The 18,905-nt window shown below is 40.9% G+C and overlaps 3 protein-coding genes across 3 annotated transcripts; all 3 read right to left on the reverse strand.

Moving 5' to 3' along the window:
- Positions 1 to 2,327: 2,327 nt before the first annotated feature.
- LOC126984277 (uncharacterized) lies at positions 2,328 to 3,490 on the reverse strand. Its single transcript, XM_050837901.1, has 5 exons — positions 3,426 to 3,490; positions 3,262 to 3,330; positions 2,869 to 3,036; positions 2,604 to 2,735; positions 2,328 to 2,502 (listed from the first exon to the last, which is right to left on the reverse strand). The coding sequence occupies exons 1-5, from the start codon at positions 3,468 to 3,470 to the stop codon at positions 2,392 to 2,394; spliced, it is 525 nt and encodes a 174-aa protein (XP_050693858.1). The 5' UTR covers positions 3,471 to 3,490; the 3' UTR covers positions 2,328 to 2,391.
- A 4,445-nt stretch (positions 3,491 to 7,935) lies between these two features.
- On the reverse strand, positions 7,936 to 9,737 carry LOC126984271 (uncharacterized). Its single transcript, XM_050837892.1, has 4 exons — positions 9,572 to 9,737; positions 8,910 to 9,470; positions 8,591 to 8,781; positions 7,936 to 8,109 (listed from the first exon to the last, which is right to left on the reverse strand). The coding sequence occupies exons 1-4, from the start codon at positions 9,632 to 9,634 to the stop codon at positions 7,998 to 8,000; spliced, it is 927 nt and encodes a 308-aa protein (XP_050693849.1). The 5' UTR covers positions 9,635 to 9,737; the 3' UTR covers positions 7,936 to 7,997.
- Positions 9,738 to 11,754: 2,017 nt separating this feature from the next.
- LOC126984275 (uncharacterized) lies at positions 11,755 to 12,949 on the reverse strand. Its single transcript, XM_050837898.1, has 5 exons — positions 12,827 to 12,949; positions 12,673 to 12,741; positions 12,385 to 12,552; positions 12,089 to 12,220; positions 11,755 to 11,939 (listed from the first exon to the last, which is right to left on the reverse strand). Exons 1-5 carry the CDS (start codon positions 12,869 to 12,871, stop codon positions 11,826 to 11,828), a joined length of 528 nt encoding a protein of 175 aa, XP_050693855.1. The 5' UTR covers positions 12,872 to 12,949; the 3' UTR covers positions 11,755 to 11,825.
- Positions 12,950 to 18,905: the final 5,956 nt, after the last annotated feature.

An 18,905-nucleotide genomic window follows, 5' to 3' on the forward strand; every position in this document is an offset into this window, starting at 1 on the left:
CTCAAAACATCGGAACACTAACTTCTGTTATTGTAAGATAAACTGTGGAAGGTACTTTTCTACCTATTTAATGAAATCCTCAAATAATGAACTGTGTAGCTGTTATTCCATTATTTTGTTGCCGTTGAATAGTCGTTTCATGGCCTTTTTTCTGTTTCCATTGTCCCTTGGCCGCCTTTTCTGGTGTAAGAAAAATTAAAAAAAAGCCAAAACAAATCAACAATTTAGTGGTAATGCTATTGAAAGATAATAGAAACTGGCAAATAGTAATTTGATAGAAGAGGTAGTAATGATTCTAGTAGTGATTATTTTTACGACATTCATGTAGACTATTGTGAGCGGTGATTTTGATTATTGTGTTGCCTGACTTATTGGTGGTTATAGTATTAACAGTGGTGATAGCCGGGGGAGGGTAGTGCCTATAATGGTGCTTGTAATGACTATGATGTGGCGAAATAAAATAAAAAGTTATGGTGCGTATGGGAAGTTAGAGAGGATAGCAGCCATGGTGATAGTAGATGGGATATTAATGATGGCATATGGTGATGACAAGCTTGGAACTGTGTATATTGTGCTTCAGTTGGTAATAGTTAATGCTAATTATAACCGCATTGAAGGTAGTGGTTGCAGTGGTGCTGAGGGTCGTATATGGAGGTCTTGGCGTTGGTGAAGGAAGTGGCGGGGGAGGCAGTAAATATTGCAGGTATTTGCCTCCAGCTATTGAAACCACTCAAAACATGCTCTCACCGTAATATAGACTCGTCTGTTTTTTTGCCACTGGAAACAGCTGTCTGTGTAGCTGTCAGTCACCCTTGGATGTTACGGAAAGGCAAGGCTGCATAAGTTTGAAAGTAAATGAGCAAGGCTGCATACGTTGGAAAGTAAATGAACTACTAAAGAGTTTTGTAGTCTTTGTTGTGGGCACTCACCAAGATATCCCACCAGTCACCAAGGGATATCTTAAGTTTGTTATATTACTCATTTATCTAATATTTAGTATGTACTAAGAGGTCTTCTAGCATTTACCACTGTAATTGCCAGTTCAAGTTTGACACCAGAAGAGTCTCCGTAGTCAGCTGATTCGCGCGCCCAACTATGGATCCCCGGGCCTGGTTTCGAATCCCGGCGCTGGTGGTCGTTATGCAGCTAACCCAGCTGCTCATCCTGCCCTTCCGGGCTAGACATACCACTAGCTCAACACGCTTAATTCAAACCGATCCCTTACTTTGTATATATACAGAGAGAATTATACGGAAAACGCATACCACACAATAGTGATATAGTACACCAAGACACCCTGACCTGCGGCCAGCTAGTGCATGTGAATGAGAAAGTTCAAATGACTATTGTATCTCAACTATCTCTAATCACCAGTCTTATACCTCTCACTTTAATCGCCAGTCTTATACCTCATTCACAAAAACCACGTCCCATAAGTAAGTCTTAGAATCTAGAACCATTGACTAAAAGATTAGTGTTTATAAAAATAACCTACATGTGCATAAGAGGACTATCAAGGCATGTATAAATTCAGTGCATATTAATTATCCTCCTTTAAAGAATTTAGTAATGTAAGTTAAAAAAAAAAATAAAGGATAGTGTTCGTGGGTACAGCTTACCAAACAAGACAGAGCATGTGGGTACAGCTTACCAAACAAGACAGAGCATGTGGGTACAGCTTACCAAACAAGACAGAGCATGTGGGTACAGCTTACCAAACAAGACAGAGCATGTGGGTACAGCTTTTTTTTTACGTTGCAGCCTATTGCGCCGGTAGGCTTCTTCCCGGTGGATCCTGATGGTCGGTCCAAGGTTTCTCTCCGGTAGGTCCTGATGGTCGGCCCAGCCCGTTCTGGCGCAGGCGAGTGTTTATAGTGGCGCCATCTTGCATTGGCTCATGCTGCCCTCCCAGAGCTCATCTTTGATCCTAGAACCTAGAGTCCGGGTTGATAGGTGGTCTTCTGGACAGCATGTGGGTAGTTTTAAGCCACTCGGCGGCGGCTGAAAAATCCCAGCTTGGTGGCACCGGGCGGGGATTTAACTCGCGTCCTCCTGAACACGAGGCCGTTACTTTGACGACTCAGCCACCGCCTCCCCTTACCAAACAAGACAGAGCATATACACACCAGTACAGCCGAACAAACCGTTTATGCTCCGCGAGCATAAATAGTTTACCTAAATAGTTTACCTAATGGAGTTCATGGGGTCAATCTGTAATCTAATTGAGGTTAATCTGTAATCTAATTGAGTGTTTGTCCACTATACTTTCTTCGTAGAGCACTCCAGACCTACATAGTTACAAATTACTGGGAAACTAGAAAACTACGCAGTTTTTTAATAATATAATTGCTTCTTAATTCATTACATTAATATGAATATTTCACCCCATCTTCAATGATATCCTCTTGTGGTAGAAGTGACAATCACAGTTCTGATGCTGAGTGTAGTGGTTGTGATACGCTGTACTAGCGTTTGGACCGATGACACTGGAACAGTTTCTATCTGAAATTGAAGAAATTCACGTATTAAGATATCTGAAATTGGAAGAAATTTATATAATATGAAGCATAATGAGTAATCTGAAGATAATTGGGCTATCGTACCTCGTGATGAAGAGCAACATGCGTGACCGTGTGGTATAGATCCTTCCTTGCAGTTTCAGTTAAGAAAATAGTGTGAACGGAGACAACCGTCCGTGTGGGGTTTACGTAACTTGTTTGACTGACCATGGACACCTGTAGAGAGGGTATAAAAGTCAATCTATAACAGTTCATATGAATGAATACTGAAAATAGCTACTTCCATCACTACACACTCAATGGTACCAATAAAACTTAATTGCAGAATACAGTGAACATTCGTAGTTACCGGCGTGGTAGTGACAGTCATCAGCGTTGTTCTAGTAACACTGTCAACGGGGACCCAGGAGTACTCAGTCACCAGTTGAGTGGCATAGACTGGTGAAGTGACAATATCACTAACCCAGACATCAGAAGTTACTGGAACTCGAATAGTTTGAGTCCCCGTAATAGTTTCCTGCAATATAATTTTACTTAGTTCTCTTAATAGTTTCTGCAATATATAGTTTCTGCAATATAATGTTACTTAGTCCTCTTAATATAGTTTTCTCCAACATTAAAAACAATCCCAGTAACCATGAGACTCTTAGTAATTGACACTAGTACATCCATTAATTTAGGCGATAGCAGTAATTCAAATAAAAATTTTGACACAAGGCTCAGAATTAAGAAGGTAACTCACCGTAACAGTGACAGGAACAACCTGAGCTTGCACGTATGGGACATGAGTGTCATACCCCTGGCTTGCAGCCTGAAATACAAGAACCACGTTCAATATTAGCCATTAAATTAAATGAAGTATAAGGGAGATTCACGTAACTACTAGAGATTACATGATACACCTACCTGGGTCACGAAGGCAAGAAGCACTGCTGCAAATACATTAACCATCTCGGCGGTATATACTCCTCCTGGAATGAAAGATTGATTACAGAAACAACCAAAGCCACGCACAACCACATGTACACAACACAACTACGGTGCAGAGGAGGATGATCGGTGCAGAGGAGGATGACTAAGATGATTCAGGGGTTGAGAAACTTGCCATACGAGGAAAGACTCAAACAGTTAAACTTGCATTCTCTAGAAAGGCGAAGGGTGCGTGGAGACATGATCGAGGTTTATAAATGGATGAAGGGCTTTAATAAGGGAGACATTCATAAGGTTTTGTTGGTAAGAGAACCGGGTAGGACACGAAGTAACTGGTTTAAACTGGATAAATTCAGATTCAACAGGGACATAGGCAAAAATTGGTTTACTAACAGGGTGGTGGATGAGTGGAATAGGCTTAGTGGAATAGGCTTAGTCATGTGGCGAGTGCTAATACAATTGTCACATTCAAAAATAGACTAGATAAATTCATGGACAGCGATATTAGGTGGGGTTAGATACACGGGAGCTTAGGGTCAAAGGAGCTGCCTCGTACAGGCCTACCGGCCTCTTGCAGACTCCTGCGTTCTTATGTTCTTATGTTAACTATGGCACTAGAAACCCCACCTTCTCTGTTGAAGCTCTCGGAAGACACTGCGGGGATCGGTTGAGGGATCCAACAGATAGCCTCGCAGGACGAGCGGCGCGTTCGATTTTAGTGTTTGGCCTAGACTTGGATTTCCTCAGACAAAAAAAAAAAAAATAACGCTGGATCTATGGAGTAAGATTTTGTCAAGTAGACGTGTGCTACAAACAGGAATATAGATTTGATCATCAACACGTAAATGCTACAAATTGTGTAAATTGAAGGATGACCACTTTAAGCAAATTTTATAGATACGACTCTACTATGACTTATATGTAATTAAATAATATCGTAACGAACAATCGTATCGGTGAGATTTTTTGCGATGTGTATTTCACACTGCCTTAATTTTGAAGGGTATCGCCAACCGCCACAAGTAGAGAATAAAGGCACTTGTCCCTATACCAAGAGGGTAAAGTCATCAGTGTCAAAAAAATACGAACACAACACTACCTCCGCCACCTTGTGTTCCTCTCCTCTCATCCTCCGCCTCCTCCCTTCTCCCTTAATATCTCTCTCTCTCTCTCTCTCTCTCTCTCTCTCTCTCTCTCTCTCTCTCTCTCTCTCTCTCTCTCTCTCTCTCTCATGTAGCTTCGTAACTATAATGAATGAAATGCATAGTGTAGTTATATTATATACTCTAATAATGATAGCAGGCCTCCTTTAAAGTTGAAGAGTGAGGGTACGTGTGTTACTTATATAGCCTAATTACCTCCGTAACTATTGGTAGCGTAGTGGTTTGGTGGTTTATGGTACGTTTTCGTAGGACTGATAAAAGTAATGGTGCTCTTATCGCCAAATTATAGTGGTGCTATTAATTTTATTGTCAGGAAGAGTGAAAGTATGGTAACGGGAAGAATTGCGAAGGTATAAAATGTTTGAGGTAGTACTAAAAGTGAATCACTGAGGTGGTGGATGGGGACATTGGGTTATGATATTATTAATTTTATTTTATAATATAGTGATGGCAAGACACTCTTGTTTACTAAGGATACAAAACAAGAAGAATCAAGACTTTAATCTCTTTCACAACTTAACACTAAATCCCCATCATCATCACTGTCACAGTCAAGGTTAATACCGAGAGGATCGACACTTTCATGGATATTATCCGTTGTCCAGTAGTCGTCCTCAAAGCGTCGTGATCGCCGCACCTTCCCACACCTCGGCTGTGACAGAAAGTCTGGCAACAATCATGGTAGTCATCGTTCTACCATCAATGTAGGTCATCATTTACCACCTCATCCTACTCTCACATGTCAGATGTATCACTATGCTCAAAATTAAAGTCCCAGTATCACATCAAGCATGCCTTAATTGAAAAAAAAATTATTATTGTATAGTATCTTCTTCCAGAGAGAGAGAGAGAGAGAGAGAGGGAGAAGGAGAGAGGAGGATGGAGGGGGAGAAGGAACAAGGTGGGCGGGGCCTCTGGTAGTTGTGTTCGTATCTTTGCCTGACACTGATGACTTACCCTCTTGGTATAGGGACAAGTGCCTTTATTCGGTTGGCGATACCCTTCAAAGTGTGTGGAAATACACTGTCAAAATCTCGGTACCGATACGATTGTTCGTTACGATATTATTTCCCAAAAACGTAGCTTTTATTTTTGTCTTGCACCTCGAATATATGAAGGTCTCTCACCTCTTCCTATCTTGAAATTAAATATTCCAATAAAAGGTCCAACCGTTTTCTTGAAAGTGGGACGAACTTTATCTAGTTGCCAATGCTAATCACCGCTGCTCTGTGTTCCATTACCAGTACCCCCTCCCCCCTCACTGTCTCTTTCACTAACAAAAAAATAATAATAATTTACGATCGTAAGGAATCATTTGCAATAATATTTCCATCTTTGCATTTTAGACAACTATATACATCACCCTGACCAAGCGATTTGTTAAAAAAAAAAACTGATTGAGTCATTAACTTAAATATTTAAGCTTCATTGGTTCGGCAGCCCTTCATTCACGTCCGCAAACCCTTCTTGACATCATAGCTCATTCAAAGACATATCGTCGGTCATGCGGTTGGATGAAATATAAAACATGGATCGAATTATAAAATCAGTAAAAGTTTATGGTATGTTGAAATTCAGATTACACCAATGTTAGATTCTGCTATTTTAAAATTAATGAAGTACACGTTATTGGGCTACAAAACAGTTGCCACTGGATTCAGAACTTCAGCTTATTTATATCTGCCATCCAGTTTTGATGTTCCAATAGCAGAACTCGAGTGAAAATGTGACATGAAATGGCACCAAAGAGGTTTTTGGGCCAAGCGATCATGTTGCAGAGCTAAACACACTGATCCGCACCAAACCATAAATCCCTTCAGCCACTGGTCCACGGTTAGGGTGTCACGGGTTGCATTTGTTTACCCGTCTTTTTTTCATCATTATTTAAGATGAGGTCGCTCTTGTTTATGAACCTCCTCCACTGTGCTCTGGTTTGTACTATTTTTTCACCAATTCCGGTGTCAACGTTAGTAAACTACAACCTTTAGTTTCCTGATTAGTGTAGTAATGGTAGGTAGTCGTGTACCTCTACTGATGACTAGACAGTTGTCATTTCATATAACTCATCTCGACGTCGCACAGTTCCAAAGCAATGGTGTGGCTTTGTGTTAGTGTAGTCCCATTCGTGGCAGCGAGGCAGATTGGTTTACAGCTAAGCAAGTAACCCAACGGTAATCCTGTGTGGAGGCAATTCAGGGGCAAAAAAGAAGGCTCGTTTAGCGTTGCTCACGCAGAGTTAATTAGCAGTCAAAAGGGTGTCAGATTCGATTAAAGGGGTATCCTGATACTACTTTTCATGAACATTCAAGTCGTAAGAATTTAGAAATACAGACGAAGGAAGATGATTTTCCAGAGTTTAAAAGGAAAAGAAAAAAAACTCGTGCTGCTTAACTATTCTAGAATTTGGACATCGATTATTAAGTCATACATTAGGGACGCGGGAGTAATATAACTGTTAGCAACTTCAATAGAGCAGTAAGCATGTCTAATATTCGTTCCAGCGGAAGTTGAGAAGAGTGAGCGTAAGGTGAGGAAAGTGGAGGCAAAAATCCTTTTAATCTAGAAATGGCAGTTTGTGAACAAGCTCAATCATACTTAAATGTAAGAAAGTTGAGGGCATAAGTTTGAGATCTCAGTCGCAACAGACCTCGAGCTTGAGGCGGGAAATAACCCATTACCCCGGAGCACGGGATCGGTGTGAACTCCCGGTTTTACCATGCAGGTGCCAGTTTGACAGCTCGAACTGATGAATGGGAGGGCGGTGTGCTGACTGCCATGCCCGCTAATTCGTAGTCTATTTCTACGGGGGCGCATAGGGCTAGTTGCGTGTGCGGTAATCTCGAGGATCAAATAAAGTACCAACTTAAAATTCAGACAACTTAAAAATCTAGTGCCAACACTTTATAACCTTAACATAGGACACATCTTACAGGACAAGCTAGTGTTTCATACTAACCTGACAAGCGAGTGTTTCATACTAATGCAGATATATTTCTCGTGTAAAATGTTAGATATATCTTTCACTTGTGTAAAATGTTAGACAGTTCGTCTATAGTGTACGATTCACCTATTTAAGTTTGTCTAGTTGGATATATCTTTCAGTGTAAAATGTTGACAGTATGTCTAGCGTACGATTCACCTATTGAAGTTTGTCTAGCTCCGGAGGAGCTTACTCTTGTTCGAAGTTCTTCACACTAATTTCTATATTTGGTCTAAAATTTATCAACACTTAAGTCACTAACTCTTATGTATAGGAAATCCTATGTATAGGAATGATAAGCTGTGCAAGTTAATTTAAAGCAAGAAAATGAAACTTTAAAACATTATGGTAAATATTTATTAAGCTATAGTTTATATATTTTTTACATATTCTTTCAAAGGAGAATTAGAAATAGCCTCCGTGGACGTAAACGGTGTTGAAAAGGGTGCGGTAGTCTGTCACCAACTGTTCCCGAGTTCTGATGACGGTCCTTACCATTGGAGACGTGATCTGGACACTGAGGAAAGATACAGGTTAGGTACAACAATGAATATATAGGTTAGGTACAACAATGAATTTAGGGTTCCGTATGCAAGATAAATTAGGCACAATGATTTTAACAATGATACAGGTTAGGTACAACAATGAATTTAGGGTTCCGTATGCAAGATAAATTAGGCACAATGATTTTAACAATGATATAGGTTAGGTACAATGAGGAAAGATATAGGTTAGGTACAATGAGGAAAGATATAGGTTAGGTACAATGAGGAAAGATATAGGTTAGGTACAATGAGGAAAGATATAGGTTAGGTACAATGAGGAAAGATATAGGTTAGTGATTTTAACAATGATATAGGTTAGGTACAACAATGAACTTCGGGTTCCGTATGCAAGATAAATTGGGCACAATGATTAACAAAGATTTTAGGGATATTTTATAAAATAAAGTTCCCTTTCCAGTTTCTAAACAAGAATTCAGGATATTCATCACTTACGTTTCCGTTGCGGTAATTGTGAAAGGAACGTGGGTGATTGCGTAGGAAGTGTGAGTAATAGTCACGTGCGAGACTGAAGTTCCAATCACAAGGCGGAAGTCAGATTTAGTTTCGGTAACAGTTACATATTCTGGGCGGTGGACTACAGTTGTAGACACTGCAACCCTGTCATCAACAGGTGTGACGACAACCTGTTCCAAGATTATAGAAGTTAACATTCCAGGGGAATGCACATTGTAAATTAGAACCCCAAATTATAAATTAAAACTAAAATTTTAACATCAGCTAAATTATAACTCACTAAATTATGATTACTCACCTGTTCTAAAGGCCGTGTTGCAGTCTCCAATACGAATTGCGTCAGAGTAACCCCAACGCTGTTTAAAACAGTGTCAGTGAGTGTAGTGAATACGTCGACAGTCACCGTTTGAGTCACTGTAGGAGTTGCTTGCTGTTGAAGAACCCTTGTGGCAAAAGATCCACCAGCGCCCGTTTGAAAACTGTCCTGACCACCAGACCCCCCGAATCCTGCAAAACCACCACCCAGTGCACCCGAGCTTGACCCGGCACCGGCGGGGCGGGGAGATCCTCCAGCAAACCCTGCGAAGGAGCCAGGTGTTCCTGGAGATGGGATGCCCTGTTGACCTGTCGTTTGAGTACCTGTCGCAACACCGGGAAGTGACCCGCTACCTCCAGCGGGACGGGGAGCTCCTGCATTCCCCGTGAAAGCGCCTGTGCCCTGCTGAGTGCCTGGCGCAGGGAATGACCCAGCTGGCCCTCGAGATCCAGCTCCAGACCCGGATGTAGTGCTTCCACCCTGCCCACCAGAAGACGCACCACCAGTAGACCCGGAAGGCCGACCCGCAGCACCGTACGGAGCCTGAGAAATAAAACATTAGGATTTACTTATGCGTCCGCCATCCTATTTGGAAAAAATATTGCCTGAACTCAAACTTTTTAAACTTGTAAGTAAAATCTTACCATCCCATAAACACACTGTAGAGAGTGGACCAAGGCCAATACTATAAGTACGCAAACCCTCATTGTAGAATAAATGGAACCGGTGCAATAAACTTTCAACAGGCTGGATTAAATGTGATCCTCACAGCGGCTTCGTATCGACTGACGAAAAGGCTGCAGCCAGCCCCTGTCTTAACCTTCCTCGCTACCGTCACCCCCCCCCCCCCTCCTCCTGCTAACCCTCCCAAGTTATCTTCTATATTTTTATGCCTTATTCCCTCATTCACTCTTTCGGGTATGAAATTGGCTTTTAGATCGTTTGGAGTGTTTTTCTGCTTCGAGAAATTATCGGGATCTTCCCATTTTCTTCCTCACTTTAATAATGGAACAATAGTCCATCTGAATATGGATAAGTATTTATTTGTCTCGCAATCGCATTTAGAATTCCATTAAGTGACCAATTTCAAGGCCAACATCCATGTATCGTCATTACCTTACACTACTTTCATGTTCATTCCTGCACTTTTCTCTGTTGAGGGGAAATCGCTCCAAAAGCGTTAATATACATAGAAACTGATCATGTCATTTTATGTGTGAACTGAGACAAATTTCCTCAGTTTGTCTGCAAAGATGGATCATTATTACGACAATCAGTACAACCGTCTCGGCTGCCAGCCACACCCCGCCGCTCCTGCCTGCTCTCAATAGAATCATTATTATTTGGCGTCGTGATTAGATGTCATTAGGCCACTTAGTGCTGTCTGATATATTATTAACTTGCTTGTATGGAACCAACCACTTGTACAACAGATGCTGTAGGATCTTACGATTTGAACAGCAGGTCCCCATGTGTTCTGTTATACGTAAACATTTGAACATTATAATTAAATGAGCTCAACATGAGGGGGAAAATACAAATTTCTTTAAACAGAGTTTTGTCCCTGTTACTCTAAATGCAACTTATTTAATTAAAATTTTAGGAAAAGTAAAGTTTCGTTTAGTCGGTGCAACATCTGTGGTCATATGCCGGAGAGCGACAGGAGGGGAAGGAATTATAGAAGGGAACAGATCCCAGAAGACGGGACACAACCCCCGATTAATACCTGGTACCCATTCACTGCTGGGTGAACAGGGGCGTAGGGTATCGGAAAAGCCTCCCAAATTTTACCACTCCGCCCGGGAATCGAACTCGGGCTCTTTCGGTTGTGAGCCGCGTGTGCTAACCACTGCACCAAGAAGCCCCCCTAAAATTTTAGGAAAGTTTTCGTTATTTTTCATTATCAAAAAGTCAAGGGATGCATACCAGTTTTGGATTCTAAATGAATTCAGGTAAGGAACATGCATAAGAGAAATCTTAACCCTAACTCTCAACCACCAATAAAATTTTGAAATAAACTGCACTTAGTAGGGAAAATTTCAAGTGTAAACTATATAGATCAAACATCCGGCCTCAGAATGAAGCAAACGTAGATGTGGAGATCCCAGCAGCAAAGAGACATTAAAAAGTGAATAATGAATAACGCCCGGAGATGGAATTACTATTGATAAAGATGTCCTAACGACGTAGTCCTTTACAAATCCACAAAAAAATTGTTTTTGGATTTATTGACCAAGGTGGGCCGGAGTCTGGTGTCTGAGGGTAGGGTACTACAGTTGGTATCTCAATAATTTGGAGACCGGCCAAACACATCGAAAATAAATAATCAACCTTTAAAATTAGCCTGTCCACACTATTACTGATAACTAGATAAGCCAATCATTGTTGACTTCCAAATTTCAACGGGCAATCCAAAGAGTTCCCGTCCCCGTATTTTGTTCATTGGCTTAGCACAATTATAGCTACCCAGTATCAAATCTGCCCTCATTTAAACTAAGATTTTACCGGACTCGTGCAATCTGAGAGACAATGCTCGAGAGAATGTTCGGTACGGTGGACAAGCCTTAATTGAAACTCAGAATTATCTTATTTTAACCATAAGACATTTATTAGTTCGCTTTGCCTAGTGAAATTTAAACTAAATTTTACACAACCAGTCAGAGTGGTCGCTGGTGTGGACATTTCAGCGAAGTTTTCTTAGTGCACTTACCCAATTTTACCTACCCAATTTTACCAAAGTGCATTTTCAGTGTGGACAAACGTACGTATGTAATATTAAATAACTAAAGCAATACAAGGTAAAAGATTTCATACAGGAATAAAAGAGTTATGTAGTATAGTTATTTTAATGCAGTCAAATTGTTAGGATACAATACATTGAGCAAGATACGGAATTCATCAATGACCATATCCGCGAGTGGTGGAGGTGAGCGTCACAGTGGTGAGGTACAGGGTGGTGGAGGTGATGCGCTGGTACAGGGTCTGAACGGACGACACCGGGACAGTCTCGATCTGGGAAAATTTATGTTAATAGTTGTGCTAAAAAGTTTTAAGCTGGGAAAACTAAAAACTTCTACTTTAACCAACATGTCTGATTTATGCACTAGACAAAAAAATCATGTCCGATTTATGCACTAGACAAAAATATGGAAGTTTAGTACCTCGTGATGGATATCTATGTGGGTAATGCTGTGGAACAAGTCCTTTCTTTCCGTTTCAGTCACGAAAGATGTGAAGATTGATGTAACTGATCTGACTGGATTCACTCCGGCAGTGTGGCGGATGATTGAGACCTGATGGACAAAAGTTGATAATGAATATTGCGCATACAAGCTAATGAATATTAAGTAAATATAAGTTTATGCATGTGTCACGCATGTATATTAAAGCCGTATGGTAGTCAGATAATCGGGTAATATATAAACTAAAAGGATTAACAAAGTAAAAAGCACATTACCGGTGTGTTTGTAATTGTAATGACCGAAGTCACCGTGTCTGGGTACGTCGGATTAAAGCCCCAGTGAGTAGTTAGCTGGGTCGCCGTGACAGTGTACTGTGTTACTGTGCTTACCCACACATCAGAAGTTACAGGAACACGGACGCTTTGAGTTGTAGTAACCGTGTCCTGCACATGTAATGGAGTTTAAGTTAACAGTAATATTATTGGATTGAAATTTAAGCTATTTCAGTTATTTCACATACACAAAACCCTACCAGCCAAGGGGAAAACCCAAGTACTGCTCACCGTTACTGTGACTGGAACAACGATCTGCGGGACGTACGGCGCGTGAGTGTCGTACCCCTGAGACGCAACCTGGGGAAGAAAATCACAAATATAATGTCCTTACACCAACTATAACCCAATCACTATCAGCAGTAAAAAATACGCAATAACATACCTGCCCCACGACGACCAAAATCAGAGCTAAACTTGCAGAAGCCATCTTTGAGAAATCACACACCACCTGAAACTGAGGAGATTGTCAAAATAATTTGAACGTCACTTATAGACAATTCATCACCTCGAAATTTACAAGAACCTGCACACTCACCAAACAGCTGAAGGATGAGGGAGTGAATACCGCTCAGTCCTCCATGACCCCGCAGGAAGCCTCGCTTGGCGCTGCACTCGTTTCTTTTGTTCACGCTTCAGCCTCGATTCTCCGCACCTTCTCGTGAAACAAGGGCGAATGAGACACATTCATGACGTCACACTCTCCTTTTTTGGGATCGCGTTGTTTCTCGCCAAGACAAAGATGAGAGGTCAAAAGAACTTCGACGTTTGAGGTCACATTCATATGTGCTTTGTATGTTCATAACTTCATAGTGATTGGTGTGCTCAAATTGATATTTTCATCTGCCTTCTACATGTGATAACTGACGCGCGAGATAATCTTACAGGTTGCCAGCAGGCAGCCAGTAACTCAACTCAAGGTCTCCTCTCTCTCTCTCTCTCTCTCTCTCTCTCTCTCTCTCTCTCTCTCTCTCTCTCTCTCTCTCTCTCTCTCTCTCTCTCTCTCTCTCTCTCTCTCTCTCTCTCTCTCTCTCTCTCTCTCTCTCTCTCTCTCTCTCTCTCTCTCTCTCTCTATATATATATATATATATATATATATATATATATATATATATATATATAAAGATATATATATATATATATATATATATTTTTTTTTTTTTTTTTTATAAACATCGTATTTGACATATTTTAATAACTAATAAATTTATATATTTTTATTTTATTTCGTATATCGTTATCAAAAGTTTTCTTTTTTCAATGTAACATATGAATTCAATAATAATTTTGCTGTGTATTTTTCTCAACTTTTGGATCTATCTTCCCTGATAGGCCTATCTCAAAAATGCTTTTTTTCAATATTGGCACTAATTGTTCTCGGGCCTAGCTTTCATCCGTGTGTTCCTAAAGAGTCATCTATCATCACTATACGGTACAGAGTGGACAGACCAAAACTCTTCCGTCGTATGGGTCGGGCTCCGGTAGCTTCATTGCGGATCATCATCGAAATCGACTGAAAAAAAATAATGTATGTATGTGTATTTTATTTTTCATCATCGGCTGTCCAATAAAAACAAAGCGCTGGCCCAGCCAGTCAGTGTATGCAAAATAGAGGAAGAGTTCAGTGTCCAATAATCCACATGAATATTCAGTACAGTTGGCAGCCTCGATTAGATATTATGAGGACACGCGGTGCCTCGCAGGCTCCTCCTGCTAACCACGAACGAATTGATATAGAGAGATCGATGTTTAGAAATACGTAGATAGATGGATGGATGGATAGATGAATAGATAGATTGATTGAGAAATTTTATATTTTAATGATATATTATAAAACAATCTCTTCGTTGAGATTCATTTAAAATTGTTCTTCAGTATTGTTAAGCGACTTTAATGTTGAAGTAATGTGTTTGTAAACATTTTTTAATTTTTTTTTATCCATGTGTCATTCACCAGCGTGAACACGTGCAGAGCTCGTGCTCACCAGCCGGTAAGGGTTTTGTTTTGAGCTCAAAGAACCGATATATAGATAGTGCAGGGACCTCACGCACCACACACCCCTTGCTCTCTTCCTCAAAGGGAGATAGTAACATCTCCTATGAGCGGAAAACCTTCAGTGGTTTGAGTGTGACAGGAACCTCAGCCTGTCGGGTGACAAGCAGAGGTGGTGTCTACTACGCTATGGAGAGGTGTGTGTGTGTGTGTGTGTGTGTGTGTGTGTGTGTGTGTGTGTGTGTGTGTGTGTGTGTGTGTGTGTGTGTGTGTGTGTGTGTGTCTCTCTCTCTCTCTCTCTCTCTCTCTCTCTCTCTCTCTCTCTCTCTCTCTCTCTCTCTCTCTCTCTCTCTCTCTCTCTCTCTTCTCTTATCCCTTCTTTCTTCTATCTTTTCCTGTCTTCCGTTTTCCTCCTCCGGAAGGCATAACGCCCACATTCCCCTTCATCCATATCACTTTCTCCCTCTAGCCAAACAGCACGGCCTGAATATGCTTTCCAGTCTCCGTATATCTCCTACATTTTTCATTTTCTACACATTGGTCTTTTCTCTCCTATCTATTATTTGTCTCCCCCCGTCATTTTCCTACTTTTGTTTATTTTTATCATTTTTCCATATTTTCTGTTTGTTTTTTATTCTGCATTTCATCATGATCTCTCTTTCCTTCATCCGTCATTTCCTTAACTATATCTTCCTTTCCTCCTTCACAGTCTTTTCATTTTTAAAACATGATTAAAAATTGTTCATCTAATATTCGCTCGCGTATTCTCTTCATTACTAATTATCACCTCTTTAGTCTCCTCCTTCCACTGTGCTTCCCTGTCTTGATCTCTCCACCTCAACTCCTGATCCTTTTCTTGTTTCCTCCTGTTCTTCCTTACTCTAATAGCCTCTACCTGCATCAGTCCTTCCTTGCATCCTTTTCTCGTCTCTCCTTCCTAACTTTACCCTCATTTCATCTCAGCTCCTCAACCTATTTTTCTGCATTTTGTTTTGCTATCTTATTTATTTATTCCTGACCTCTGTCTTCTGTTTCTGTTCTTCGTACCTCCTTTCCTTTAAACTCGGTACAGTACCCAACCACCGCAGAGCCAGTGATTTCATATAATATATTGCGTGCTCACTTTATTGCCACGAGCCCTTATTCTGTTACGAAATTATGAGCTACGATAGTCCTCCGAAACAATAACTATCTTTCCCGGACGCTCAGTGGCCCAGAAACTTCCGGCCAGGGATAAAATTGGCAGGAGGCGGTAACTCATGCCTGTTAGAGGAAGGAGGGGAAGGAAAGAGGTAGGGAGGCAGAAAGATTGGAATGAGATAATAGAGTAGAAAGAGGGAAGCTATTCCCCGCTTGGTGATCCTTTAACAGTGGAGTAGAGGTGCTTTTTCATCTCGATGCCGGCTCGTGTGTTCATAGAGGTGAAGGTATATTGTTTTCATATATGTATGGCGTGTCATTCTCTTCGCTGAAAGCAGCACTGTTTTACCAGTCCATCATCGGAATGCTGAAACGTGATTGAACTATTTCCAGAGCACCAGGATTAGTTTGAATGCAAAGATAAGGAGAGAATGAACAAGGCCTTGGAAGGAAGCGCTTCCGCTGAACATAAATACAGTATCGAACACGGATTACCAATAGAGCTTTTGATATGTCAGTTTGCCATAATAAAGAAAAGACAAAGAAGTTAACAAAGTAAGAACATAACGTAAGACGTATAAGTAAACATTAATGCAGAATCGTGAAAGATTTGCTTATGTCACTTTGTTTTCCACCTCCAATCCCACTTACCTTTCCCTTCCTCTACCAGCCGGGCTGCCCCCTCATCCCCGCCCGTGTGCCCCCTCCTCCCCCGCATGGTCGTCCGCTTTCCCCAACCTGATGGGGGACAGGAACCGCCGGGTAAACATATTTGCCATGCTCACACACACGCCAATCATGCCATGACCCGTTGTTGACCTGCTCTGGACCTGGGCTGTCAGGGACGGGGGCTGGGGACTGGAAAGGGCTTTAGGAAGGGGAATACGAGTAGGTGGAGGAAGAGGAGGAGGAGGAGATTACGTGTATACTTGCTAAAGACTCGAGAGAGAGAGAGAGAGAGAGAGAGAGAGAGAGAGAGAGAGAATGAACAATTGAACGAAAGACTCAATAAGTGAGTGACCGTATGATGGACTAGCTAGCCATGATGAGATATATATATATATATATATATATATATATATATATATATATATATATATATATATATATATATATATATATATATATATATAAATATATATATATATATATATATATATATATATATATATATATATATATATATATATATATATATATATATATAATATTTTCCGTATAAGGCAACGTTATAGCACATGAACAGGGTGTTTTGTTTATGCTTCGTTTGTTTATACTTCTTTTAGACTTTTGTTTATACAACAACAACAAATAAAAACCACCACGGCGACCCCGTAGCTCAGGCCCGAAACAAAGGTATTAGCTCGGTAATGTAGGCACAATGGTAGTGCTTAGGCCAGTAATTAAAAAAATGTTAATACCAGCCACCTATTTAAATCTAGTCGCCTGCAATCATTTCCATTAATAAGTGATATATTGGACGAAAATTGGAGGGACTCGATGCGAGGTGGCGGTGTGTGGAGGGGGGCCAACTTGATTACTGTAGCGGGCGTAATAGGCAAGGAGTTATTGACAATATAGCGGAAAAAATATAAACGGCCCTTTTAGTTACAGTCTGCAACAGCTGGTTGGTGCCGCGTCTTCTTGGCGCCTCACTGTCTTGTTAATGACAGTTTTTCTCGTGATTACGTTACGAAGCGGTAACGACATAAATTGATAAACTACAGAACTGATAAATGTGGTCATTATTTTGCTTACCACTTCATCCTGTCCATTCTGTCAGGTTCATTCCTTTTATCTCTTTCAATCCCTCGGAAACCTCAGAAATTTAACTAGCTTTAGTAAAAAGAAGAATTTTATTTTCACAAATGCACTATTAGAAACGTAAACTGGAGGGTATAAGCTAAAGCTGCGCGTGGCCTCGGTGCTTATCTTTGTGACATCCTGGGGTGGGAAATGTCGAATGGCCTCGGCCCAGTGTGACATCGGGTTATTGCAGTTACCTTCCTCAGGTTTCCGAGCACCCATTAACGACCAGCACGAAAGGAAGGGTAAACAGTTGGGTGAAATGCACAACGACTACTCGGGCGTGGGATTCGAAACAACGTCCGCGAATTTGTAGGTAAGCGTGCTAACCTCTTAAACACGGAGGCGCAGTTTGGTAGACGAAAGAATACGTAGTTAATATTATCAACTTAAAGCGATAAAAATTCCACCCTCATAATATTAAAAGGCGCCGAATTATTGGTTAAGAGAAAACGATTTTCTACCTGCGCATCCATGGTCACTGTTGTTAGCCTCTCTCTCTCTCTCTCTCTCTCTCTCTCTCTCTCTCTCTCTCTCTCTCTCTCTCTCTCTCTCTCTCTCTCTCTCTCTCTCTCTCTCTCTCTCTCTCTCTCTCTCTCTCTCTCTCTCTCTCTCTCTCTCTCTCTCTCTCTCTCTCTCTCTCTCTCTCTCTCTCTTAACCACCCACGTTTACAGTTTCAGTTTTCCAGAAGAGATTCTTTTCTCCTAACAAGGCTCACATTTTTCTCTCGTGTTTTGCAGTCTACGTTTCCCTTTTCTTTGTTGCACCTCTTTTGCTATCATTTTCCAGCCCTTAAGATTCAACTTTCCGCCTTCATCTTAATTATTTTCTTCATCCTCTTATATCTCTGCAGCTCCTCCTGTCTTTTTATCCTCTCCTTTTACTTTTCTCATAAGCATCGTTAGTGAGGTTTCTCTAAGATTAGCTTTTTATAACGGTTTTATTTATCTATTTTTATTTTCAAAACTGTGACTTTTCCATAATTACGGATTTCATTTCGTCTTCCACCTCTCTCTCTCTCTCTCTCTCTCTCTCTCTCTCTCTCTCTCTCTCTCTCTCTCTCTCTCTCTCTCTCTCTCTCTCTCTCTCTCTCTCTCTCTCTCTCTCTCTCTCTCTCTCTCTCTCTCTCTCTATCTCTCTCTCTCTCTCTCTCTCTCTCTCTCTCTCTCTCTCTCTCTCTCTCTCTCTCTCTCACACACACACACACACACACACACACATAGATTTCAAAAGAGGGTTACTGCATGCAGGTTGAGCCCTTCTAATTCGTGAGCCTCGTGGTGCAGGAGGGTAACAGCACTCCGAATTAATTACTTATCTTTTTAAAGCTTTATCTACCATTCAATATACCTTTTTTATATGTTCTGCTGTAAACAACATTTATTTATCATCCTCCTTTATATTTTTCTCTGTTTTTTTTCTCACTACGTCATTCCTTCTCTTATAATGGGTCAGCAGGCTTTCTGTTCCCTGCCCTGTTCCATTATGCCGTTCATCATACTCAGGTTATAGTGTCATTCTCTTT

Source organism: Eriocheir sinensis, chromosome 56, assembly GCF_024679095.1.
Source record: "Eriocheir sinensis breed Jianghai 21 chromosome 56, ASM2467909v1, whole genome shotgun sequence".
In the NCBI taxonomy this organism is placed as follows: domain Eukaryota; kingdom Metazoa; phylum Arthropoda; class Malacostraca; order Decapoda; family Varunidae; genus Eriocheir; species Eriocheir sinensis.

What these genes read in the sequence shown, in the direction of transcription:
- LOC126984275 (XM_050837898.1), bottom strand. Translation starts at nt 12,871, where the DNA reads ATGGCTTCTGCAAGTTTAGCTCTGATTTTGGTCGTCGTGGGGCAG. An exon ending in TTACAATTACAAACACACCG is followed by an intron (nt 12,221 to 12,384) that starts GTAATGTGCTTT and finishes TTTGTCCATCAG; the next exon opens with GTCTCAATCATCCGCCACAC. An exon ending in ACATAGATATCCATCACGAG is followed by an intron (nt 11,940 to 12,088) that starts GTACTAAACTTC and finishes AAATTTTCCCAG; the next exon opens with ATCGAGACTGTCCCGGTGTC.
- LOC126984271 (XM_050837892.1), bottom strand. Translation starts at nt 9,634, where the DNA reads ATGAGGGTTTGCGTACTTATAGTATTGGCCTTGGTCCACTCTCTACAG. An exon ending in CAACACGGCCTTTAGAACAG is followed by an intron (nt 8,782 to 8,909) that starts GTGAGTAATCAT and finishes ATCTTGGAACAG; the next exon opens with GTTGTCGTCACACCTGTTGA. An exon ending in ACAATTACCGCAACGGAAAC is followed by an intron (nt 8,110 to 8,590) that starts GTAAGTGATGAA and finishes ATCTTTCCTCAG; the next exon opens with TGTCCAGATCACGTCTCCAA.
- LOC126984277 (XM_050837901.1), bottom strand. Translation starts at nt 3,470, where the DNA reads ATGGTTAATGTATTTGCAGCAGTGCTTCTTGCCTTCGTGACCCAG. An exon ending in TTGTTCCTGTCACTGTTACG is followed by an intron (nt 3,037 to 3,261) that starts GTGAGTTACCTT and finishes ATTATATTGCAG; the next exon opens with GAAACTATTACGGGGACTCA. An exon ending in TGACTGTCACTACCACGCCG is followed by an intron (nt 2,736 to 2,868) that starts GTAACTACGAAT and finishes CCCTCTCTACAG; the next exon opens with GTGTCCATGGTCAGTCAAAC.